This window comes from Ceratotherium simum, chromosome 18, assembly GCF_057802395.1.
Source record: "Ceratotherium simum simum isolate JZ-2026a chromosome 18, ASM5780239v1, whole genome shotgun sequence".
Lineage (NCBI taxonomy): Eukaryota > Metazoa > Chordata > Mammalia > Perissodactyla > Rhinocerotidae > Ceratotherium > Ceratotherium simum.
In genome coordinates this window covers 25,882,969-25,905,583 of record NC_141917.1, presented here as the reverse complement: position 1 = coordinate 25,905,583, position 22,615 = coordinate 25,882,969, and the positions used below count along the sequence as shown (strand labels likewise).

Here is a 22,615-nt window from a genome sequence, read left to right as displayed (position 1 = left end):
TGTCTTATCTAAAAGATCTCTTGGAGAGGATAGATTCCACAGCCTGCTGGTTGAGAGTTTCTCCGTCACTGACATAATTTGGCTCTTTCTATCTGACCTGTGTTCTGCCTGCTAGCGTTCAGGTACCTTTTCCTTAGTTATCCTGGGGAATGGAGACCATCTGGCTGCCACTCTGGGTACAATAGACCTGTGTGGCGCATCACTGTCACTTTTAATAATATATTCTGCTTTCACTGCATGCTCTTATATTAAAGTCCTCAAAAGACTAAATCACAGTCTACTTAGTTTACACTAGGTGGCCCTCTTTGGTAGCTTGTGCCCCACAGCTGTGGTTTCCTCTTTAGAATTAAGAGTGAATAGAGGCGTTGGAGGAATGACAATACGTTTCTTTGTTTGTTTTAAACTAATAAACCTTTTTCTTATTAAATTTTAAGTTTAAATTAATTATGAAAGACTGCTGTGCTGAGATAATAGAAAACATCCTGGATTCTCACAATCAGAATTTGAGGTTTGTGATATTTATGTTGGTCCCTGCCATTGCATCAGGAACTCAGCAATCCCATTGTCAGCTTAACAGAGAGCCCTGACAATGGCTTTCTTCACTTTTTCTGGTGATTTCAAATTAAATTTTGCCTTTTGGGGGGAGTTAAAAAAAGTTGTTAAGGATAGCTTAGCACTTGGTAAAATGAAGAGCTTTGAAGACAACGAATGAACAGGTATCCAGAACATTTTGCATTGAAAACAATTCGAGAGGAATTCCTAGAACTTTCTATAACGCTTTCCCTGTAACTGAGGAGCAAACACATCTTCCCTATTAGGGATGATGCTGTTGTGGATAATAGCAGCAGCTCATATTTCTGGTGTGTTTATTCTGTGCCAGTCATTGTACTTAAAGATTGTATATTCATCCACTCATTGTCATTACAACCCTGCGAGGTGGGTATTACTTTCTTCGTTTTATAGAAAAGGAAATTGAGCATCTGAGAGATTTAGTAACTTACACAAGGTCACTTCGCCAGAAAGTGGAAGGGCCCCAATTTGAACCCCGGGCAGCTTGGTGCCACATCTTTTGCTTTTTACTACTGCATCTAACATAAGGTGTTGTTTGCAAAACTGTCTGATAACTGTCTCTTGCTCAACTGGGTGTTTAATGTTCGTTTTCCAAATTTCTACTAAAAAATTAAAAGCAAGTATTTCCTCATTGTAAAATAGTAAGTTATAGCATCCCATCTGCAGGCTTTCTAAACTCGTACCTTGCCCCATTGAAATCCATCTGCCAAAATGCTATTGCTAAAGTCAAAAATTACCTCGCCGCTGCTCCCGCTTGACATCTTTTGGTATTCCTCCTGCCCTACAGTAGGGTACAGACTTCTTTACATCACCTGATGCAAGACTTTCTGCCCAGAGGCTGGCCAGCCTCCCCTGCGTTGGCCGCCCCCACTCGGCTCTGATGTCTCCTCCAGTTTCACCTGGTAGTCACCTTGCAGTGTCATGGCCCCTCACTTTTGCCAGAACTGGTCCATCTTCCTGGAAAACCCTTCCCCACTGTCTATAGCAGTCCATTCAGGCTGCTATAACAAAATGCGACAGCCTGGGTAGCTTATAAATAGCAGAAATTTATTGCTCACTGTTCTGGAGGATAGTCTGAGATCAGGGTGCCAGCATGGTCAGGTGAGGGCCCTCTTCCAAGTCACAGGCTTCTCGTTGTACCTTCACGTGGTGAAAGGGCCAAGGGCTCTCTCTGGAGCCTCTTTTGTAAGGCCACTAATCTCATTTGTGAGGGCTCCACCCTCATGACCTAATCACCTCCCGAAGGCCCTACCTCCTAGTACCATCATCATTAGGGGTTAGCATTTCAACACATGAACTTGGGGGGACACAAACATTCAGACCATAGCACCCACCTTTCTCCTGCTGGCTGACTCATTTTGCAGTTCTGACTCTATGTTCATCAGAATCCACCTACGTGGATTTTTTTTTTAATGCACATGTATGCGTTACATCCCCAGAAGTTGTAATCCTTGGTTCTTGGAAGAGGCCTAGACACCAGTATCTCAGAAGCACCTTGTGATTCTGATGTTCCAGCCCGGTCACCGAGCATCTGAAATGTCTTTACTCAGGGGTCAGCTCCTCCAGGAGGCCTTTTGGAAGGCTGGGATGGAGAGGAGCACCTACCTGCACTGGGGCCGCTGTGCTGTCACTGCAGCTACCACAGTGCATGGCGGTGGCCAGTGTGTGTGTGGCTTCCTTTGAAGATTAGCACCTTACAGAGGGCAGCAACAGGATTTTGATCTGTTGCTCGGGGTCTTTAGCTACCAGCACAGGGCCTGGCATAGAATCGGCCTCTGCCCCTATTACACTGAACTGACACAATTTCAGGGGGTTTTATGCCTTGTGATCCCGTTGATCCCACTCATTGGCAAACAGCATGATTCACTCAAGCAAAGGCCATGGATGGAAGCTGGCATTTAAAGAACTGCCATTTGGATTTTCTTGTTGAGGTAAAGAGCAAGGTCTTGACTCTTTTCAACTCATCTTCTAAATTTAAACTGACTCTAAAAATATGGGTGATTTATAGCTTCCTTCTCCCCCCCACTGGCTCTAAGTTTTTGGCAAGAACGTCTTTAAAGATCTTATTTTTTGCTGGCCACCCTGCTGCTTTAAGACCTGTCAGGTCATATCTTAACTAAAACCGGAAGCGTTTCTGCTTCCCTCCTCCCTGCTCTCCTCCTTCCCTGTCAGGCAGTGTTACTGCACAACACTGAATGAGGAGCCCGGACTGGAGGGCAGAAGCTGGGGCCCAGGAACCAGTGATGTGTCATGGTTTGTGTGTGCTCATGTGTACCTCACGCTTGTTGTTTCTGAGGCACGAAAACTCCATTTATGCAGCCTAAATTAGAGTTTCTTCCTCTCACCAAAAGCATTTATTGAGAGAGAACCAAACTTTCTCAGCCGAGCCATATTCCCAAAATAGCCCTCCTATTTCCCCATGGCCTCTACTTTAAGAACCACCCCCTCATTAGAAATCCGAACCAAAAAGACAAACTCCCTTCCAGCTCAATTACTCTGTAATTACAAGATACTAGGCTAGTGGGCTCCCTATTGGTTGGATCTTCTATTAATATTATAGGCCTTTTTAAAAAATTTTGAGCTTCTCTGTGGGTATTAATTTTACTGAAACACTCTATTGAAGAAAAGAGGGAGAAATAGGAGGAAGGGAGCAGACAGAGACAAGCAAAGAATAATAGTCTGTAACTCAACAGCAAGCATGGCTTATGAAGATCAAGTTGTATTTCTGCTTCATAAATCATTGTCAGACAAATTAAGAACATATTGTTTCTTATTTATCTGTTGTCAAGGATGCAATCTCAGGCATTGAGAATAAATCTTGATTTTCATAAGCTCAGTTGACACTATGGAGCCAGAGAGCATAAAACTTGCATCTAATAAACAAAGTGTGATGTGGAACGGCATGGGGTGTAATACCAACACAACTTACAGCTGCTTCCTGCTTCTTGGCCCTGATGTCAGAGATATTCCTCAGCAGGAAGGAATTGTAATAGACCAAGAATTTGGTATACAGTAGTGTCTGCTTAGCCACAGGAGATATGTTCCAAGATTCCCAATGGATGCCTGAAACCGTGGGCAGTACCAAACCCTATACCAAAATCTATATGTTTCTTCCTAACATACATACCTATGATAAAATTTAATTTATAAATTAGGCCCAGTAAGAGATTGACAACCATAACTAATAATAAAATAGAACAATTATAAAATATACTGTAATAAAAGTTACCATAGATCTTAGCAACCTCAACATCTGATTCTTTTTCTTTCCTTTTTAAGTTGAGATCTTTCACCTTTTCACAGAAGGGAAGCACTTCACGGCTTCTCTTTGGCATATCCGAATTGCCAGCTTCAGTCCTCTTGCACTTTAGGGACATTATTAAGTAAACTAAGGGTTACTTGAACATAGGCACTGCGATACCGGCACAGTCGATCTAATAACTGAGATGGTGCCAAGTGATAAAGAGGCAGGTAGCATATACAGCGTGGATATGCTGGACAAAGGGATGAATTATGCCTGGGGTGGGATGGAGCGGGGTAGCTCAAGATTTCATCACGCTACTCAGAACAACGCACAATTTAAAACTTATAAATTGTTTATTTCTGGAATTTTCCATTTAATATTTTCTGACCATAGTTGACCAGGGCTAACTGAAACCATGGAAAGCAAAGCCGCAGATAAGGGGAGACTATTGTATCTGCTATAAGAAACTCTAGTTTTAGGTGCGTTTTTCCCCCAAATCTTAGAGACTGGGGATAATTACTTTCAGTTTTTGTTCGGTGAGTTCCCATCTTTGTATCTACTCTCAGCCTCCCTCCCCACCTTTCCCCTAGTGAGGGATTAGCGAGTGTTAAATTCCTAAACCACGCTTGTTTGATGGGCACCTCTATGATGGATTGGTTGCGTAATTTTCAAGCATTGTTTAATATTACAACTTGGATAGTCCTTGGAGAACTCTTAGCTGACTGAAATTCCTAGTAGAAATTTTTGTTTTGAATTTTTGAAGTTGAAACGTGAAAAATTATATTTTAATTTGATTAAAGATAAGGGATCACAGTTTGAAAAACTGTAACTCAGGATATATGGTATAAATTTTTAAAATAACAATAAAAGTAAAAATGTAAATAAATAATTTAAATATTTTATATAATACCAAAACGTTACTTTCCCAAATCCTATAGTATGAGAATTAGCATCAATGCCGTGAAACTTGAAGCTTATTTTAGACTTTTAAAAAATGCTCCTTTAAAAACTACTGTACAGTGACAGAAAGCAGCTTGAGTTTGCCTGGTGGGAGGTGGATCCGATTGATTGCAAAGGGGCTCAGGGAACTTTTTTGGGGTGATGGAAATGTAGAAGGTTGTCAAAACTCATCTAACTATACTTAAAATGGGTGCATTTTATTATATGTAAATTATACTTCAATAAAGTTGGTTTTTAAAAATTTTAATGCTCCTTCATTTAGTATCATTAAACTTAATGGAAGCTATGACCTTTAATCATGGTACAGCATCCTCCCAACACTGCTCACTGCTACTAAACAGCTAAATGAACTATTTAAACGTCAGGTAAAATCTGGGAGCAGAGTAAGTTACTAAGGAGAAGCCAGAAGCGTATGGAGTTTGGAGTTTGTCCCTGCTGCCCGGGGGTAGTGGTTGAGGACTTAAGCCATCACTTACCTTGGTCTCCTGTCAATGAGATGGTCTCAGGCTGGTTAGGCCCAACACAGGAGTGAGAGACATCAAAAGTGAAATGGTTTCTAAACGTACCTCAATTCATTTTGGCCAGTTGTTGCGAAGCTCTTTGGTGAATAACAGAACTCAAGCCAAGGTAGCGGAGGAGCTGGGCATGCAGGAGTACGCCATCACCAACGACAAGACCAAGAGGCCTGTGGCCCTTAGGACCAAGACCTTGGCAGACCTTTTGGAATGTGAGTCCTATGAAGTATAGCTTTTCTCTTAACCTGCGGATTCAAAGTTTAAATCAAATGGACCAACATTTATCCTTCCTCTTCTTCTTCTTATGTTCTGACTAAAGAAATCTCTTTTCTATTTTAATTTTTATGTATGCTTTCCTCCAAATATTGTTTGAAGGAGAATAATGTGGAATTAAGACGTGTGAATAATGAATTTTATGTTCAGACTGTGTTCAGTGGTGTCATACCCCCTCCCACCCTGCCTTGATACCACTCCATCCTAACGCTCAGCCGTCATGTCCCTTTGTGTGACACAGCAACAAAACATGAATATTGGTAATAGTGAATCGTAGCTTTTTTTGCCATCCAGCAGCCTTTATATAGGGGCATAGAAGAAAGAAGGGTAATTTATTCACTAAATACTAAAACTGTTATCCATTATTTTGAATGGGCTCAAAGCTCAATGGACAAGTGTTGTTGTCATCTTCTACAGTTTCTGATATGGTCTTATAGCATTATAAATAATCCTATTATAGCTAACTAAAGGATTACACACATAATTTTATTGTTTCTGATACTACTTCAAAATAAGTGGGCCATTGATTGGGCCTGGGAACGTTTTTTTAATGTTATGGTATTTTTGAGCATTGGAATTATATACAAATGTTAAAGTCCACCATGTAAAACCAGCTCATTTACAAAATGCAAGGGCAGTCTGACTAAGGAACATAAAGAAACTTCTTTGTCAATTAAAGAAAATAAATTTAGAGATTAAAATTATAAAAAAATTAAGTTGAGTGATCAGTCTCACTGGCATTTTTTTTTTTAGCTCCATGAAAGCTATTTTTATTCCTACTTTAAACTCACCATTTATTTACTTGGTTAAGATACTTTTTAATGAAGTCGCCTTTGGGGTCACCATTTATTAATGCAAAGTTGGATATATTGTTATATTGTTGTGAAGCCCAGTGTTAAGTTTTTCCTCTATTTGGGCAGATTGAATCTATAAATTGTCCCATTTCTGTTTATGAAATGTAACACAGACCCTTGTTAAATGGGTGATCTCCTCAAGATTGGTATTGAGAATGGCAGGTCCCAAGGATGTGGTCATTCTGATGTCATATCTGATCTTGAAGCTATATTTTGATTTATTTGATGTTAACATGGTTGTGTACCTGGATATCATTTTTTCCCTGCTATACAGCAGCATTTTGTCTATCGTTTTAACTAACTGTTCACTTAGTCCTTAGCTAACCATAATTTGGTCTTTGTACTCTATGATTTTACATCTTAATCACACATCTAAGTTGCCACTTCTAATGTAAGTGATAAAGAGTAGGTCTTGTTGGAAGAAAAATGAAATGGTAATGCTAAAAAATAAAGAGGGCCTGGAAGTTGAAAACCTTATTAAAATGTTTCTTAAAAGTCCAGGTCTGTTACTTTTTCTGATAAATGGCAATGCATTGTGATTTATTTTTAAATGTTCTCTTTTTCAGCATTTATAGCAGCGCTATACATTGATAAGGATTTGGAATATGTTCATACTTTCATGAATGTTTGTTTCTTTCCACGATTAAAAGTAAGCTTATATGAAATTTAAGTTGGTTGTATGCTTTATGCTTGGTGACTCCAGAACACATTACTAAATACTTTTTGGGGACTTGCTACAGGAGTTCATTTTGAATCAGGATTGGAATGACCCCAAGTCCCAACTTCAGCAGTGTTGCTTGACACTTAGGACAGAAGGAAAAGAGCCAGACATTCCTCTGTACAAGTAAGTACTTGCTGTCCACAGGGCATCGGATCCAGTGAGCTTAGAGCTGATGCTCCATGTGCCTGGAGGAAAAACTAATACCCGTGGGGTGATTGTGACAAGGGCCCTGGATTGAGACATCTTGACTCTCCTCTGGGCCCAACATTGAAACTCTTTGGGCTTTGAAGTCTTTTAGCTCTAAGTGAATGAGTCACACTCAATGATCTAGGCTTCTTCCCATTTCTAAAATGCTCTGTGAACTACTAGGAAGACGTACTAAGATTAGGAGATCAAGATAAGAAATTCGAATTAAATAGTTTATATCCGTTTTTTATTTGTCGTCTTATTTCTTGTCACCTCTGCTGTGCTGTGCATCTAGATCAGAAGACTGTGTATGCTTATTTGTGACAGTGTTTTGGAGTCTCTCCCACTTTGAAGCCCTGTTGGCCTCTGTCCCTATTGCCTGACAGATAAGCTCGCTCGCTGTCAGGCGGTCACTGTAAGAAGCGGGGCGGTTCTTCACTGCTGCTCTGTTATTCAGATATTTGGAGCTTTTCTCCCCAGAATGTGTATCAGAAGCTGCCCTGTACTTTTGACTGTCTTTAGTGACAAATCTTTATCCTTTGTGTGGTAGCCAAAAGTCATTTAAAAGGAACACAGGTAATTACACACATAACACCAGTTTTGATGAAAACAGGAGGTTTGACTCTGAAGTAGAATAATTATCTTGAGACAGTCATGTGTTGATTCAGAAGGTGGTTTCAAAGAGGAATTACAAAGGGAATATTATCAAAATAGGTGGGTTGCCTCTCAAGCTATTGTCTGGATATGTGTTTTTAAGGATGTTTAAAAATCTAGTTTCAATACTGCTTTACCTCTTGTCTGTGTGCACACATGGTTGCCAGCACACACATTTGTGTGAGTGTCCATGTGGAATAAAAGCCTCCTCCTGTGGACTTTCTCAAACTTCAAAATCCTTAAGGAAAAACACCCGAGTGGCAGCCAGGAATTTTAAATCCTTTTTAATGTTTTTATTTAATAGTCACAACACGTTATGGGCTTTTTCGCTAAAAGAAAAACCGAGGCCAAGAGAAGGTTGAGTCACCCCACAGCAAGCCGCTATAAATTGTCCCAAGAAGCTGTCACTTGCTAAACAATGTTTCCTTTATTTATCCGTTAAAAAACTCCAAATGTTCAGAAATAGCACTTTAATATGTGCCTAATAAGCATAATGAATATCCAAACTGGATTACATGAAAGGCTCAAAGTATTTCCTCATCAAAGTGATAATTAAGGTTCAATAAATAAAGCAAGGAGGATAAACTTCTCATAGTGCAAGCATGATTATTATAAGTGTTACCTTGAAGAAGCCATCCGTGTACTTGCATCCCGTGGAGTTTATAAACACAAAGGAAATGACTCTGCTCCCTTCTCATAAATCTCCCACATGAAAGCACACGTTGAGTTTGTTCTTTTTTATCAAGATGATGGGGATGTTTTACATAGTTTTTTCAAGATTACTGTGTTCATTCCATTATCTTTGTTGGCAAATTTTAATTTCCCTTTTCCATGAAGTTATCAGTTTTACCACGTTTGAAATCTGCACCATGTCATTAAAATCCAGAGTACCTGGAGTTTTGTTTTTTGGCAGTTGTGTTGTGTACTCAGCGTTATAGAATACCTTTGAAATGATCTCAGATGTTTCAGAAATTAAATACGTTTTATGATCTTTTAGATATGATATCAGACATTAGAAAGAATCCTTAAAGGATGTGAAGCCATTCAGATGTGGCTTGAGGTGTATTACCCAAATATTTATTACTTTTTGCTGTGATTAGCACAAAAACGATGACCACACTGAAATGGTTAACTTTTCTCTGATAAAAGTTTGTTAATTTTATGACACTTGGAATATACACACTTTGAAATTGTTTAAAAATATTTTTCACTTCACTGTTAGCCTTCAGATACTATTTATAAATGCTTTGGGAAAAAATATATAAAAATCCAGTGTAGAATTTTAAAAACGTCCTACTTCAAAAGCTCTCTATATTTGTCAGGTTAACAAATCCAAAACTTGCCCCTTTAATTTTCTTGTTATTTTTACCTTCCTCTGTCTAGGCAATAAGTACATTGGGTTTTTTTGAGATACATAGTTGCAATACCAATTAAATAACGCTACCATAATTACTGTCCTTTCTTTTCCCTTCCAGGACTCTGCAGACGGTGGGGCCATCGCATGCCAGAACCTACACTGTGGCGGTTTACTTCAAGGGAGAAAGAATCGGCTGTGGGAAAGGACCAAGGTAGGAGAAGAAAATACTTTCAGTTTCTTTGAATGAACATCCTGAGTGTCTGAGAAGTCCCTACTTGGTATTTCCCAACTCTGCAGTCTGTCTTTTTTGACTTAGAGTATAGCATGTTCACGAGTAATAGCAAAGTGAATCCCAAGGGTTAATGTCCCCACCAAGCCCCACCCCAGACTTGAGAATCGGCCTTGGAGAGCGGGTGTGCCACTGCCTTAAGGGCTTTGGCTCCCTTGAGAAAACCACATTACCTGGTGCACAGGTAAGGTCTGTCCAGCTTTAGTTACCTGACAGAGTAGCCAACATTGCTACAACCATTTTGAGACACGTCATGCATGACACAACCATTAGACATTTAATCTCTTATTGCTACTCACTTGAGCTTTGTGGAAATGCTCACATCTTCAGGTAAAAAGAATTGTGTGTGTCATCACCTTTCTTTGAACCATCCCATCTATATCTTAAACTGAGAGGTGATTTGAAATCTGTCTATACATATATTTTTTTACTCTTTGCCTCTTAAGCTTTACACTGAGGACATTCAAATTTTAAGAAATACTTCAGACCTCATATAAATGGAAGGCATTTTATTGCAGTATTAAAAGTGTGGAACAAATAACTTAAACAGGCTTCGTGCAAAGAAATGATGTTTCTGCATGCCCTTGTATGTATTCCTATCTGTGCAATTCAGTATATGATGGTAGAGGTGATCAGATAAAATTTTATGCACCAAACGTGAAAATCAGCCTGAATAATTTGTAGCCATACCTGTGTTTTTGAAAAAAATCTTTAAGTTAAAGTGTACTTTACCTTTGTTTTATTTAATAGTATTCAGCAAGCGGAAATGGGAGCAGCAATGGATGCACTTGAAAAATGTAAGCCTATCTCTTTTTCTGTAATTATATGTTCGTAACAGAATGAGTGTTTTATGGAAAGAAAATGGGGAGATAAAAAAATCCTAAGTGCTGATAAAAGGTGATCTTCTTTTCTTTGTAATTATTCTCCACACAGAGCATAGTAGAATATAAGATATGTATAAAGTTGGCTTATAATTTAAAAAAAACGTATTCCCAAGTGCTTTTTGATTTTCATTTTCCGTTTTTGCCTAGAGTCCCGTTCTCAGCCCAGCTAACCCATGTGAACAACTCAGTGTATTTCTTTCTACATATTTCTCCATATTTCTAAAGTCTTATACATGTGAAGGTTTTTTCTCTTTAGTTTTTGGCCATTGTTTTATTAGAATGGATATATTTACATATTTCTCTGCATCCTTCTTTTCTTGCTCAATAATACATCATGGGCAGCCCTGCAGGTCATAGTGGCTCCAATTCATTCTGTCTTAATGGCTGCATAATATTTCAGGCTGTGGATATGCTGTATTTTGTTCAGCTTTTTAAATTTTTGGTGGACACTATTTCTGGTTTTTTATCACTATTCACAGTCAATGTCTATATATCGGTGCTTTCAGTTCTGTGGGATAGCTTCCCAAGAGTGGGATTGCTGCGTTGAAGAAACTTCAATTACATAATTGACTGTGTAGGGAACTGCATAGTCTTTTGTAAATTGAAGGCTTAAGTGCAAGAAATTTTTCTTCGGTGGTATATTGTGATGCACAGCAGAACCTGTGGGTAAAACATGATAATGCAGTTCTAGTATGCTTCAAGTACCAGCTGAATGTGGGTGAGAGCGAAGTGCGGGAAGCTAAGTGAAGAGGCCCAGGATTCTCAGCTGTGGGAGAGATTCCAGGAAAGGCAAGAAGGCCAAGAGCCAAGTGGAAATCAACAGATAGGAGCTTCCTGGGGGTGGGAGGAGTTAGTAGGGGCAGAAGCGTGTTACCAGGGTCCGGTGTCCATGGAATCTTCACTGAGAGTTTTAAGTTGACTGTTAGGGAATTTTTTCATCCCTTATGTAGAAATGCCCAATCACATATTGAAATAAAAGTGAGATTCCTTTTCCATCTATAAAATTATTAAAGCTTATCTTTGGAGTTTCTTTGTTTGCTTTCAGCCATAAAATAGTGCTAGAGAGATGGCCTGTTCTGACTGTCCTCCACATACATGTTAGTAGTGGTGAATTATTTAAATTGCTGGAAAGCAATTTGGTAGGGTGTATCAGGTCCTCAAAGAAGTTCATACGCTTTGATCCAGAGATTTCATTTCTAGGAGTCAAACCTAAGGAAATAATTGGAGTTATGAACTAAAGTTCATGTACCGTGATAATCATGATAACTTGATTTATAATAGCCAATCAATCAATAATCAAACTGCATGTTTAACAGTAGGGAAAGGTTTAAGTAAATTATAGTATAACCTAGAGGTTGGCAAACATTTTCTGTAAAGGACCAGATAGTAAATATTTTAGGGTTTGCAGGCCATACAATCTCTGTCACAATTACTCAACACTGCCGTTGTAGCCTCCAGGCATGGATAGTATGCAAACGAATGGGTGTCTGGGTTCCAATAAACCTTATTTACCAAACAGGTGGAGGGCTGTCTTTGGCCTGTGGACAGTAGTTTACCAACCCTAGCTTTAGTCAATGTTGTAATATTTTGCATCCATTAAAATAATATTTTTGAAGACTAATGATATGGGAAAATGCTTATACTAGAATAAGTGAAAAAAAGTGTACCCATAAAAAGGTACCTATAGTGTATTCTCCCAATATAAGGGTGGGTGGGGGAATGATTTTAAGTGTTTATGTGTCTGTGTAGTATTTACACACATTTACATTGTGTATGTATGTGTGGGGGATACCTTTACTTCATAGGAAAAGGCCTATAAGAACATGTAAAAGTTTACCAATGGTTAGATCTGAGTGGTGGGATTTTGTTTTTTAACACAAATTTAATTTCGCAGTAGAACTTATTGAGGAAGTAGGTTCATTTGGCAGAAACTTGCTTTACAGCTCTCTCTTTTGGATTTGTTTGATTTATTTTTTTTAAAGTACTTATATTACTTGAAACCTTTGTTTTACACAATACGTAAGGCATAGATTCAATATCATTTAGAGAATAGGATTTTATTACTGTTTTGTTTCTAAAATCCAGATGTCCTGTTCCTCTTTGTTTAAAATCCGTCACTGACTCTCAGATATACAAGGTCTTTGCCGATTCACCGCCTGCCTTTCAGATGCTTTTCCTACCACCCTGTCCCTGTCCCTTCTCCCAGCTGGCCTGAGGATGGGACACTATGTAAAAAGGGAGGAAAAAGAATTTAGGAATGTGCTATGTATTTATATCCACTTTTATTACGCTTCAGCCTTGACAAAATGGAACTTGCTTTTCCCTAAACATGCCATGCTCTCCCACATCTCTGAATCCTCATGTTTTTAAATATGAAGTCTACCTCTTGTATGTAACAGTCCCTTACCTGGTTAGGCAGAACAGTGTCATTTTTCCTCTGTGTTACCAGGTAACTTGTGTCGCTCTCATTCTTGCATGCATCCCTTCGTGATGTTTGTTATTGAAATATGTGTTTGTTAACTAAGTGTGTAAAATGACGTTTTTTCTCACTCCATACTTGATGCCTTACTCCATGGCTACACTTGTTACATACCACAAGTGACAATGTAAAATTTTTAAATCTTAATTAAGATTTCCACTGTGTCAACACTCTTGCACGGGGTCAAATACCAAACTAAATATAGCTTAAACTGTGCTATTGAGTGACGTGTTTCCTTTAACCAAATAAAAGTGCTCTCCTTGAGTTGCTGTTGCTGATATAGCTTTGGGCTTCTCATGGTAAATTTCAAAAATAGAATTATCAGAAATAATGACTTAGAATGTGGCCTCCTTTTGTCCATCTGATCTTTTTTTGCTCTTTTCAGACACTTTAATTCTTGGTAAATAATGGTGTGATAATATCATTATTTGTTCGAAGTTTTTAGTTTGAACTTTGCAAGCATATACAACTCCATTTTATTCCATCCTTTAATCTCTCCCTGAAGATCACTTGTTCCTAGGAGAACCATGTTAAAGCACCTAGTTGGAAACATTCTGAAACGACATGTCTATGTTTTAACATTTCTGTATGTTTTGGTGCCTTTTATGCTGAAGTTCACATCAGATATTGAAATCTGGAATCAGGGGTACTGATCCAGACTTCCATTGCATTTCTGAATGATAAAAGAATAAAGGAAGAAAACGAGGGCCGGCCCCGTGGCTTAGCGGTTAAGTGCGCTCACTCCGCTACTGGCGGCCCGGGTTCGGATCCCGGGCGCACCAACGCACCGCTTCTCCGGCCATGCTGAGGCCACATCCCACATACAGCAACTAGAAGGATGTGCAGCTATGACATACAACTATCTACTGGGGCTTTGGGGAAAAAAAAGGAGGAGGATTGGCAATAGATGTTAGCTCAGAGCTGGTCTTCCTCAGCAAAAAGAGGAGGATTAGCACGGATATTAGCTCAGGGCTGATCTTCCTCACCAAATAAATAAATAAATAGAAAATGAACAATTTTTTTTTTCTCTTGCCTTACAAAATACAACTCTTTGTATTTTGTATGAATATATGTTTGTATGTGTATATGTTGTTTGCATCATTCTTTGCACTAGTGGCTATCCTTTATTAAGTATAAAATATATCTCCTCGTGTCAGATAACTTTCCCCAGATGGCCCATCAGAAGCGGTTCATTGAACGGAAATACAGACAAGAGTTAAAAGAAATGAGGTGGGAAAGAGAGCATCAAGAGAAAGAGCCAGACGAGACTGAAGACATAAAGAAATAAAGGAGGGCACGCAAGTGGTGGCGTATTTACTTGCTTAATAACTGTGGCTGTTGCCCATTGAGACCTAGCCCAGTTTTCCTCTAGACAAGGAATGAAGTGTGCCCATTGAAATAAAACATGAAGTCAAATTGTTGTTGTTTTACTGATCTCATATTCTGTTTTTAGCTGGATGGTCTTTATTACAAAGTATGTGATTTCTCTTCTATTTAATGGAAAACTTCACTTTGGTGGATGTGCTATTCCCTTTTATTTTGTTCTTTAAACAATAAAATTCAAAAAGCATATTCCATGTGGAATAGATCCTGCTTTTCTGTCTCTGTCTGAGATTGTGACTCCAGATTTTCAGCTGACAAGTGGAAAATTCACTTTCCCAGGTATTTGGGCTATGCTCTATTAATATCTATATTTTTTGAAATCTCTGGGTTATTAACTGGATTTTTCAGCTTTCATCTGGATGTTTATTGTGTTCTGAGCTGCAAATATTGAACTTACCCTTCACTAAGGAGTGAATCCTTTGTAGAAGGAATCCCTTTAACATTTAACTGGCTAATGGGAGTGGGAAAGACTGACATTTGAGTTGCATATATTCTTTGAATCATCAGGATAGGGGAGAAATCATGATTTTTTTTTTGCTTGAGGAAGATTAGCCCTGAGCTAACATCTGTGCCAATCTTCCTCTATTTTTGTATGTGGGTTGCTGCCACAGCATGGCTGATGAGTGGTGTAGGTCCACACCCAGGATCTGAACCCACGAACCTGGGCCACCAAGGTGGAGTGCACTGGACTTAACCACTAGGCCATGGGACTGGCCCCAAGAAATCATGATTCTAAGCCAGACAACACTTTAAATCAGGTGCTTTCACCCTGGGGTCAGTGGAGCCTTTATGAAGTTCACAGAGGGACTTCAGGGAAGTCTCAGAACCTCCTGAGATTGTATCCAGTTTTCTGTGTGTGTTGGGTTTCGGGAGGGGGGAGGAGCAGGAAGAGGAGGGTTCATAGCTTTCATCGGCTCAAAGTGATCCCTGCAATAAAGGGCTAACGTTACATTAAAAGACATGACGTTTAAAAAAACTGTTACTTTAAACTGAACATCACTGGTTTCTTATTAATAAAGCAAAACTTCTTTATTAAAAGAATGCGTTTCCCTTCATTATTTTAGCAAATATACAGTGAGTGCATACTTTATATCAGGCACTGTTCTAGGCTCTGGGATGACAGCAGTGAACAAAATAAAACTCCTGGCCTTGGGGAGCTGGTGCTGCTGCAGGAATACGCACAATAGACAAGGAGGTAAAACATAAGTCACATGGTGACGTAGATGATGGCCAAAAATGAAGCAGGGAGCTGGGATGGGTGCAGTTTTCAACCAGCTGGTTGTGGAGATCTCCCTACAGGGGTATCATTTGAGTCACGATGGGAAGAAGGAGAGGGATTGAACCATTCAGGTATCTGGAGGATTTCTTATTTATATAACTATTAAATGCTACACACTCGTTGAAAATTTGGAGAATGTGTTAATTTTATTAGCAAGAGAAAGAAACAAATGTCACTTTGGAAATATTGTGGAGAAAGTAGAAAGTATAAGCAGAAAATAAATCACGTATGATTCCATCACCCAGAGTTTTTTTATGTTGTCAGACCTACGTATATACACATGTACACACATGCCCTGAAGTGTGCCTTAACACTAGGCTATCATACATATGGTTTCCGTAACCTTTCTTTTTTGTTAACTAATATATCATGCATATCTCTCAGTGTTTAATCCACATTTACATTTACATTGATGGCTGCATAATAATGCATATCATATATGCCAATTATTTATATACTATAATTTATTGACTAATCTAATGAAAGATGTATAGGTTGAAAGCAATTTGTTGCTGTCATAAACAATGCTGTCACATCCTTGAAGTTCTGTGTGTTTACACGTGTGCGCGCACACACACATTAGAGAGAGAGAGGAGTGAGAGAGAAGGCCTCCCTAGGGTTTCTTTATTTGTTAATCATAGAACTGTAAGATGGTGCCTGTAAGAAAGAGTTGTCCTGGTGCGCCGCCTCCCCACAGATAGACTGGAAGGGAGAGAATGCTGGATTCATCAGTGACCTTGAAAATGTTATGAGCAAAAGCAAAAAAGCACGGGAAAATATTTGAACTGTTTTTAAACAAGCACTTTCGCTAGTCTTGCACGTGCATCAAAATAATGCTAAAGCCAACATGCTGTTTGGGACATTTTATTGGACCTTGACTTTTCCTCTCTGTGGTATTCTGGCCTTTTTCAGGCTCTCTCTCCATATTAATGGCTCTTGCAACCTGAAGAAGTTAAGTCCATGAGACACTGGAGTACCTCTTGCAGTAAAACACGTCACACACCATCAGGGCAGGTTAGCTCTGTGGGATCTGTAGAGCAATAATGAGGCCAGCAGCCAAATTCTGCAACTAGCCACATAGACGAACTCAGCAGGCCACTGTGACCAGTTTCCACCCTGCCTCCTACCCAACCCAACCCAGTCCTCTCACCTTCCAGTTCTGATCGCGAGAAGTGCCAGCGAGAGTGTACATTCATACATTAATTCAACTGTGTTACAGGCTGTTATGCATGGAGGCTGAGTATGAAGGTTCCTTCTCACAAGTCACAGACAAAGGGCCTCTAACTGAGACTGGGAGGGGAAGGAGGGAGAATAGGCCGGACAGGGAAGGCTTCAGTTAACGAGTTAACTGAACTTTGAAGATGAGAGAGAGCTTGCAAGATAGGGGAGGACATTTCTTTCCAAGGGAGCAACAGGATAGGGTGGCAAGAAAATAGGTTAGGAGGGTCTATTGCGGTACTCCATGGGAGATGTTGAAGGCCTGAAACAAGACATTGGGAGTGGGGGTGCTGGGACGGGACAGATTTGAAAGATAAGTGGGAGGTAGAACCTACAGGACGTGGAGTGGGGCTAGGTATCTCAGCCTTGGTACTATTGACATTTTGGGCCAGGTAATTCTTTGTTGGGGGGCAGGAGGGACTGTCCTATGGATTGTAGGATGTTTAGCCACATTCCTAGCCTCTACCCACTAGAAGCCAGTAGCGTCCTTTCCCCCAGTTGTGACAACTGAAAATGTCTCCAGACATTGCCAGATGTCTAGCAGGTGGGAGAAAGGAATTAGAAGAACACCGGGATAATTTTTATACAATCAAGATACAAGCTATTTATAGAAAAGCAGAGTTAGAAAGCAAGGTGTTGAGTTTAGTTGGCGGTATTGAACTTGAGGGGCCTGTGGGATGTCTCTGTGGAGATGTTGAATAAGCAGTTGGATACATGTTTTTGTAGCCCAACAAAAATATTTGAGCTGAAGTATAGATTAGAAACAGACTCAAAGACCTCTGTGGCATTTGTACGTCTACAAAGGAGAACATTGTTTTTCCCAGGTTGGAGATAGGAAACCATTCCAGTGATGTATTGCTTTGAAACTGTAGGCTTTGTGCATTAGATAAATTTACACCAGAGAAGGAACTCAACTCTCATCTGAACTATGTCATCTTTAGATGAGATTTTCTTAAAGCAATTGCTATTTAAGAATTATTTCTATCATATTCCTTAAGTTTGTGAAGTTTTTGTGACATTTTCCAATGATTACTTTCCACAAAGTGAAGAAGACCCTTTGTGAATTATGTGGGTTTCATGGGATTGTTCTGAACTGGGAGTAACCACATATGTACTAAAGCCTTGCAGACAGGTTCCCTACAGCTAGTATCCCCCAAATCTTCGTTAGACCCTTATTGTTCTATTTTATGAAGGGTGAAATAAGCATAATTAGGTGTTATAATATTTCTTTTGTATAAGTATCAGAACATTTAAGAGAACAACCTGTGGAAGAGGTACTTAACTGGCCGCAAAGGATTTTTGTTCTTGTAGAGTTATTGTCAGGAAGTGTCTGCCCAATGGGGGACCACATTCTGGCCTCTTTGCATTGAAATGAGGCTGAGTGGCTACGTCCCACCCACTGAATGTAAAGAGCTTCAAGGCTGTGTAGCCTTGAAGGAGTATGTTTGCCATTTCTCCATCCCCTTACTCCAAATTGCTGGCTAGATGTCGATATCCAGGGAAGGTGACCTTGAAAGTCACCATCAGTGAGAACATGAATGGCTTCATGGGGCAGAGACTCCACCCTCACCCCCCTCCCTCCTCCATTGATAGGGGAATTCTGCTTGAACTTTATGTAAGTGAAAAACAAATATCTATGTGTTAAGCCACTGAGATTCGGGGATTTACCTGTTATAGCAGCTAGCATTACCTTAATTCATACAACTCTTCCTGAGGCAGGCACTGAACAACCCTAATTAAATATTTGCCAGTCCAACCTCATAAAAAAGAATATGTTCAGGGGCTGGCCCCGTGGCTTAGTGGTTAAGTGTGCGCGCTCCGCTACTGGCAGCCCGGGTTCGGATCCTGGGCGCGCACCGATGCACCGCTTGTCCGGCCATGCTGAGGCCGCATCCCACATACAGCAACTAGAAGGATGTGCAACTATGACGTACAACTATCTACTGTGGCTTTGGGGAGAGAAAGGGAAGTAAAGGAGGAGGATTGGCAATAGATGTTAGCTCAAGGCCGGTCTTCCTCAGCAAAAAGCGGAGGCTTGGCATGGATGTTAGCTCAGGGCTGATCTTCCTCACAAAAAAAACACCAAAAACCAAAAAAGAATGTGTTCACCCACCCTTTACTGAATGCCGTACTGAACCGATGCTGACATGTTCCTTCTTTAATTTTGACTTATTTATATATATGCTTCAGATATGTCCCTACTCTTATATTAAAAGAAATGTTAAAGTATAACAACCATGAAATAAATTCTTACTTTGAATTAGGGATTTGAAGACCATTCATTCTCAGATTTATTAGTGTTTGTAGCATCTACTATATCCTGGGCATGGAAGATTAAAAGCAGAGTCCTTATCCTCAAGGAGCTCGCTGTTTAGAAAAGGAAACACACGCCTGTACATTAGGTGCCATATAGAGGATGAGAGAGAGGGAGGGACTCATTCCTTCTGAAGGAGGGGTGGGGGTCAGAGGAGGTTGAACCTCAGTTTGATCTTGTGAGGTGACATCAGTCCACCCAGCTGTTGAATCTACTCCCCACGACAAAAGGCCTTTTTTCTGGTCAAACAGTTTAGTTTTTAACCACAAACCGTTATGACACCTAATGAAATTATCAAAATCTCCTTATTAACTTCTAATAACCAGTCTATATTCACATGTACAGCTGGTTTGTCCAAATAATGATTCAAACAAGATCCATACATTGCCTTTGGTTTTTATGTCTTAAGTCACTTTTAATCTAGAACATTCCTCCACTCCCCTTTTTTTAAGACCAGTTGAAGAAACCTGGTCAGTTGTTCCCTAGAATTTCCCGCATTCCGGATGTGATGCATTGCCTTCTCATGGTGTTGTTTACTTTTTTCCTTCATCCTTGGTATTAGATCTAAAGGCTTGATTTTAGGTTTAGGTTCAAAATTTGTGGCAAATGTGTATTTCAGGCTCCTCCCTGTGTCACCTTGGCCGGGTGAGGGATATTGTTTTAAGCAGCTAAGTTTGTGGTCATTTGTTACGCAGCAATAGAAAACAAGTACATTCCCATTCTCTTTCTATACAATCTCTTCATGTTACTATCCTTTTAAAAATACTTAATGGGTTCCCCATTGCCTGTAGGATAAAGCCCAAATTTCTTATCATGGCATTAAATTCCCTCACAACCAGATATCAGCCTCTTCTGCTGGCCCCCACCCCTGCACGCTACACTCCAGCCTTACAGAACAAGGTGCAGATATGTAAACACATTGTACTTTCCCTTCCTCCAGGACTTTGCACTGCCTGAAATAGGCCACCTCCTTGCTAAATTATCTTTTACCCATCCTCGGCTCAGGAACCGTCTCCTGCAAGCCTTTCCTTGGACCTTAAATTTTAGGTTAAGTGTACATCCTTGGGCTCTTTCCTGAATCACATTTGTCGCACTGCCTTGTTACTATCTCTTGCCTCATCCATCTTCCCCTGCTAGGCCACAAGCTCCTGGTGGGCAGGACCACCACTAAATCTACCGTTGAACCCTGGGCTCCTTGTGGGCTCTCCATCATGGTTTGCTGAATAACAATAACAGTTTCCTCCTTGCCATTTTTCCGCAAGCCTCAACTACCCCAAAGCAGAACTCCAACTTGCTCCAAGCAACCCTCCTGCAGGAACTCTGAGGCTAAGGAGAAAAGAATGACCCACTGGAGACTGGAGTATTGGCACCCTCTCTGGATCTCCTGCACTGGGACTTGGTCAGGAACTAGATGCTAGAACAGGACAGCACGAGCCCAGTGGGATCCTGTAGGAAGCAGAAGAGCTCGTCCTCTCTTGTCTTCCCCGAAGCTGTTGTGCTCACACCTCTCTGAGGCAGGGAGCTCACATAAATGGACAAGAGGACAAAGAATAGCTCCGGGAGTTTTGTCCTGGAAGATGAGATAGAGTACATAAGCCCGAGGAAAGGCTTGGTCATCAGTGATGCCACCAACGGGTGGTTTGGGACAGGCTTTAGTCACCCAACCCCATAGTCTCCAGTAGCAACTGCCTGTCCAATATTCCTTGCTATAGACAAGCAATCTTTATTCAATCTCTTATAATTATACTATGTAAACACAGTTCCAGTTGGCACCTCCATCTAGACTGCTGCTCCTATTTAGAAATTCGGGAGCTGCTGTAAGCAAATAAGTGCAGAACTCCCAGTTTTCCCTCAAGACCACCCCAACTATGTTCTCCATCTCCGTCTTGTGCTGTCACTGGCCCCAGAGACATCCCTTTGAAGAGACCCCTATTAGATCTCTGCCAGTAATCCGGCAGGGAATGAACACAGTTGTCCCATCACCCAAAGAGCACTTCCGAAAGTTTTCTTTCATCTCTGCTGAAATATTTATCAGTTTAAGGAAGAAATTTTAAATGAAGTTTAAGAAAAAAACGAAAAACACAGCTAGCTAATCGTTTGTATGCTGAATATTAGCCCGTCATGATTGGAAACTCCCAGATAAAACGACTCATAATGAAAACGCAGCAAGACCCTTAACTCTGGCGATTCTAACGCTCACTCCTTTTATGATAATAACAGGGGTCTCAAACGGAGCTATTTAGAACTGTGGCTGCCCCTGACTAGAATTCAACCAGAAAGATCAAGAGTGAGCCCTAATTGCCTTTCTTCTCAGATCAAACAATTGACTTAATTCTCCAGGCCTACACACTGAAATGCATTTGAGGAGATTCAAATAGGTAACTATAGAGGATTAAGGTTTTCTCTGCAGATTATACTTTTATGCCCTGTAGTTCATTGCTTCAAGTGTTAAGTAGTTTTGTCAAAATAAGCAGGGCTGGAAGGATTTTTAGTAACTTACAAATCACACACACTTGCTGAGTAACACAAGGGACGTCTGTTTTCCCCACTTCCCTCTTTTTTTAAAAAATTTAATGGTTGAGGCTAGGGGGTGGAGAGAAATTAACCATATTAAAGAGTAGTTGGAAATTTCAAGAGGCATCACAGATAAGAGAAATACAAGAGTAGGAGTTTATTGTGTTTTGTCTCTTAAAAACCGTTTCACGAAATGATGCGGCTGAAGAAGCCACATAAAGAGAAAGGATTTTCTTGTGAACGCTTAACTGCCTGAAGAGCAAGTCCAGAGGGGCTGTGAAATCAGACCCTTGAGGCTTCTCGGCAGTGCTGTGCTAATCAGAGCTATTTTACTCCCTAAGACTTCATTTCTGCTTAAAGGAGTTGGTGGCAAAAGAAGCTTTCATTTTCCTACAATAGAGTATTCCCCGGGAAAGGGCACTTGTCGGAAAGTCTTCAGTGACATTCTGTCCTTGGTTCTACAGGTGGCCCAATTGTCCTCCCAGGTCCCCCAGGAATATGTTCCTCCTTAATCAAAGGATTGTTCGATGGATTTAACCAGGTCATTAACTGCACGGTGCTTTGGCGATTTGTACACCGCCCAGCACTTCCTCAGTTCTCCTGGGTCCGTCACTCTTAGCAAAGCTACATTAAGTAGCTTAATTGACGTTGCTAAGTTGCATAACGTACCTAGCAAAAGTAAACTGCAGACTAGCTAAAGCCTTGAAAATGACTGGACAACCTCGGCGTGCAAACACCTCTTGGAACCAAAGCAATTTTGTTTTTGTCCAGCCTGGCACAGTCCCAGTTACTTCTGTGGTCACTTTTCCAGTTTTTCCAGAACTCAGCTCCATGCACTGGGTCTTGGCAGGTGCCAGGAAAAGTATTCCTCTTGCTTAGATCTCTCATCTCCTCTGGCATGGGCCTGGCTCCACTTTCCTC

General features: G+C 40.3%; 1 protein-coding gene across 5 annotated transcripts in view; it reads left to right on the top strand.

Moving 5' to 3' along the window:
- Window positions 1–14,558, top strand: part of DROSHA (drosha ribonuclease III) — a 119,079-nt gene extending 104,521 nt beyond the window's left edge. For all 5 annotated transcript variants that reach the window (XM_014781559.2, XM_014781557.2, XM_014781558.2 and 2 more), the window contains 6 exons: window positions 5,360–5,501; window positions 6,983–7,065; window positions 7,157–7,260; window positions 9,453–9,545; window positions 10,374–10,420; window positions 14,144–14,558. In XM_014781559.2, the coding sequence (XP_014637045.1) occupies window positions 5,360–5,501; window positions 6,983–7,065; window positions 7,157–7,260; window positions 9,453–9,545; window positions 10,374–10,420; window positions 14,144–14,274 (600 nt within the window). In that variant the 3' untranslated portion in view covers window positions 14,275–14,558. The remainder of the gene's footprint in view (window positions 1–5,359; window positions 5,502–6,982; window positions 7,066–7,156; window positions 7,261–9,452; window positions 9,546–10,373; window positions 10,421–14,143) is intronic.
- The last annotated feature ends 8,057 nt before the right edge of the window (window positions 14,559–22,615 follow it).